General features: G+C 45.0%; 1 protein-coding gene across 1 annotated transcript; it reads left to right on the top strand.

The window, feature by feature from the left end:
• Positions 1 to 1,077: 1,077 nt before the first annotated feature.
• LOC107480572 (uncharacterized) lies at positions 1,078 to 2,219 on the top strand. The gene is made up of 3 exons (XM_016100729.1): positions 1,078 to 1,607; positions 1,737 to 1,922; positions 2,015 to 2,219. The coding sequence occupies exons 1-3, from the start codon at positions 1,078 to 1,080 to the stop codon at positions 2,217 to 2,219; spliced, it is 921 nt and encodes a 306-aa protein (XP_015956215.1).
• The last annotated feature ends 802 nt before the right edge of the window (positions 2,220 to 3,021 follow it).

The raw sequence follows: 3,021 nt of genomic DNA, 5'->3' as shown, positions 1-3,021 counted from the left end.
AAAAAATAAATACTCCTTTTAAAAGAATACATAAAAATTAAAAAAATTAATATTTAAAAGAATACATAAAAAATTTAAAAAATTTGACCAAAGTATAAGATTTTTGTTCATACCCTGACCCAATACTATGACCTAGGTCTAAATAAGCCAAAAAGACCCAATCCAAAGATTGGCTTTCACCACTCACCCGACCTCTTCTAAAGAGGTCGGGCTAGAGATGAGCTGGCAGATAACACTTATTCAAATAAGTAACTGCCCCTAAAATCTCTCAACCCACTTCTAGGAGCAATATCTCAACAACCCTAAGATAAAGGGACGGTTATCCACCTTCAGAAGTGGAACTACTCTAACGGTAGTTATTGGATCACTACTATATATACCCTAACACCCCTCAAGTATCTCTAAATTCCAATACATTCTAAACTTGCTAAACCCCTTGCTAACTTAAGCATCGGAGTGTCTTTGTAGGTACCACCCCCTATTCCTTCGCACACACAACTCGGACGGCGCCTCCCGGACGTGAATCAAGTCGGAGACCACCTTCTATTAACACTTGGGCCAATCCTTCCAGCCCAATCCACTTATCTCAGGTTAAATACATAACATTGGCGTTGTTGCCGAGGACCTGGGAGATCAACGCATGATGGTGGATGGCCTGAACGAAGACAGAAACACTGTGTCCAAATCTGGGAAAGAAAACCAAGACGCTGGTAACAACGACAGAGCTATAATCACTTTACAAGGGGCTGGTAACTAGCATAGAGAAGGCCTCTGAGGGGTGAAGGATCCGAAGGGGATCCCCTCTGAAGCGAACAAACCAAAAAAGGGGATGAGGGACAACCTCATGCCGCTGACCTCCTGGGCCTACTTCACGGCCATCAGGGACAGCTAGAACAGTTGGAGCAAGAAATGGAGAGACAGTGAGAAGTAGAAAAAAACCTAAGAAGGGAGGTCGAGCGACGAAAAGAGCTTGAAGAAAAGCTCTTAAGATTGGAATCCAACCTCCGAAGTAAAAACTCTCGCAGTGATCGAGAAAATTCTCCTTTGGGAGGAGAAGATCCATTCAATAAAGATATAATGAGGGCGAAAGTTCAAGGAACTTCAAAAGCCCCCGACATGGATCTGTACGATGGGACCACCGATCCAAAGCATCATCTGAGCAACTTTAAAAGTCAGATGTACCTAGCTGATGCCACTGATGCTACTCGTTGCAAAGCCTTTCCAACAACTCTGACAAACGCAGCAATGAAGTGGATCGATAGCCTCCCCCCAAGGTCGGTCACCAGTTTTGACAACCTCTTGTGTAAGTTTCTTATGCGATTTTCAATCCAAAAAGACAAAGTCAAGCACGTGCCGTGTCTCTTGGGAGTAAAACAGGAGGTCGGAGAATCTCTGAGGGACTACATAGAAAGGTTCAACAAGGCGTGCCTAGAGATTCAAGACTTGCCCACAGAGGCGGTAATTATAGGCCTGGTAAATGGACTACGAGAAGGTCCTTTTTCTCAGTCCATCCCGAAAAGGCATCCAACTTCTTTAAGTGACGTACAAGAAAGAGCTGAAAAGTACATCAACATGGATAAAAACGTCAGGCTGCGAGAACCAAGCTGGTGACCTGGGCACTCTCACTCATCAAAGGAGAAGGAAAGAGAGCCCAAGAAAAAAGAAGTCGGGTCCGAAAGACCCAGGAGATATCACTCTTATACTCCTCTGCGAATTTCCCTAGTTGACATCTACAGGAAAATTTGTCACACTGAAAGGCTACCTCCCCCTCGGCTCATTAAGAACAAGAAAGGGGGAATTCATAGCGAATACTCTGAGTACCATAAGCTGTATGGGTACTCAACAAATGATTGTTACGACCAAAAAAATGTGATAGAAAAGTTGGCCAGGAAAGGTCGGCTTGACAGATATTTCATGGAAAGGTCAGATCATCATGGCAAGAGGAAGAGAGATGAGGAGGATCGAAGAGATCCGCCACCACAGACCCCGGAAAGACATATACATATGATCTTAGGGGGGTTGCTGGAGGAGGTCTCGCAAACTCATCTCGCAAGAGGCACCTGAAGGAAGTCTATCAGGTCAGGGGTGAACTGCCTGACCTCCCAACGATCTCCTTCACCAAAGAAGATGGACAAGACATTGTTCCCAGATATGATGATCCGATGGTGATTACCATGATTCTCGCCAATTCCCATCTACACAGAACCCTGGTGGATTAGGGGAGCTCGGCTGATCCTGTTTAAACCAGCATTTGACAAGTTGGGATTGGATGAAAAAGAGTTAATAGCATACCTTGATACCCTATACGGACTGGGGGGATATACCCATAAAACCACTAGGATTCATACCCCTACATACAACTTTTGAAAAGGGGATGAAATCCAATACTCTAAGCATCAACTTCATAGTCGTTGATGTGGGTTCAGCCTATAACGCTTTAATAAGCAGAACAACCCTAAATCGGCTTGGAGAAGTGGTATCCACCCCCCACCTTTGCATGAAATTCCCAACACCAGATGGAATTACAACCATCAAAGGAGATCAGAAGTTGGCGAGAAAATGCTACAATGAAAGTCTAAACCTAAGAGGTAAAGGCAAGGAAGTTGATACCATTGAGCTCGGGGGAATCCAAGCTAAAGAATAATTACGACCACAGGCTGGGGGAAAAACTAAAGAGGTACAGATCGGGAAAGAGGATGGAAAGAATACCAACATAGGAGCCCACTTGAAAGAAGACTTGAAGCAGAAGTTGATAAGGCTCCTACAGGAGAATTCAAACCTCTTCGCTTGGAAAGCCTCCGACATGACCGGGATAGATCTCGAGCTCATGGCGCACAAACTGTCGGTATACCCTGGATCACGACCTGTTCAGCAGAGAAGACGGAAGCTCGGCCCTGAACGAGCTCAAGTGGTCGAAGAGCAAATACAAGCTCTCTTGGAAGCCGGCTTCATCAGAGACGTCCAATATTTGGCTTGGCTGGCAAATGTAGTGCTAGTCAAGAAACAGAACGGCAAGTGGAG

The sequence above is a fragment of the Arachis duranensis genome, chromosome 1 (genome assembly GCF_000817695.3).
Source record: "Arachis duranensis cultivar V14167 chromosome 1, aradu.V14167.gnm2.J7QH, whole genome shotgun sequence".
NCBI lineage: Eukaryota > Viridiplantae > Streptophyta > Magnoliopsida > Fabales > Fabaceae > Arachis > Arachis duranensis.
The sequence above is the reverse complement of the archived record's forward strand: the minus strand, read 5'-3'. Positions and strand labels throughout refer to the sequence as shown.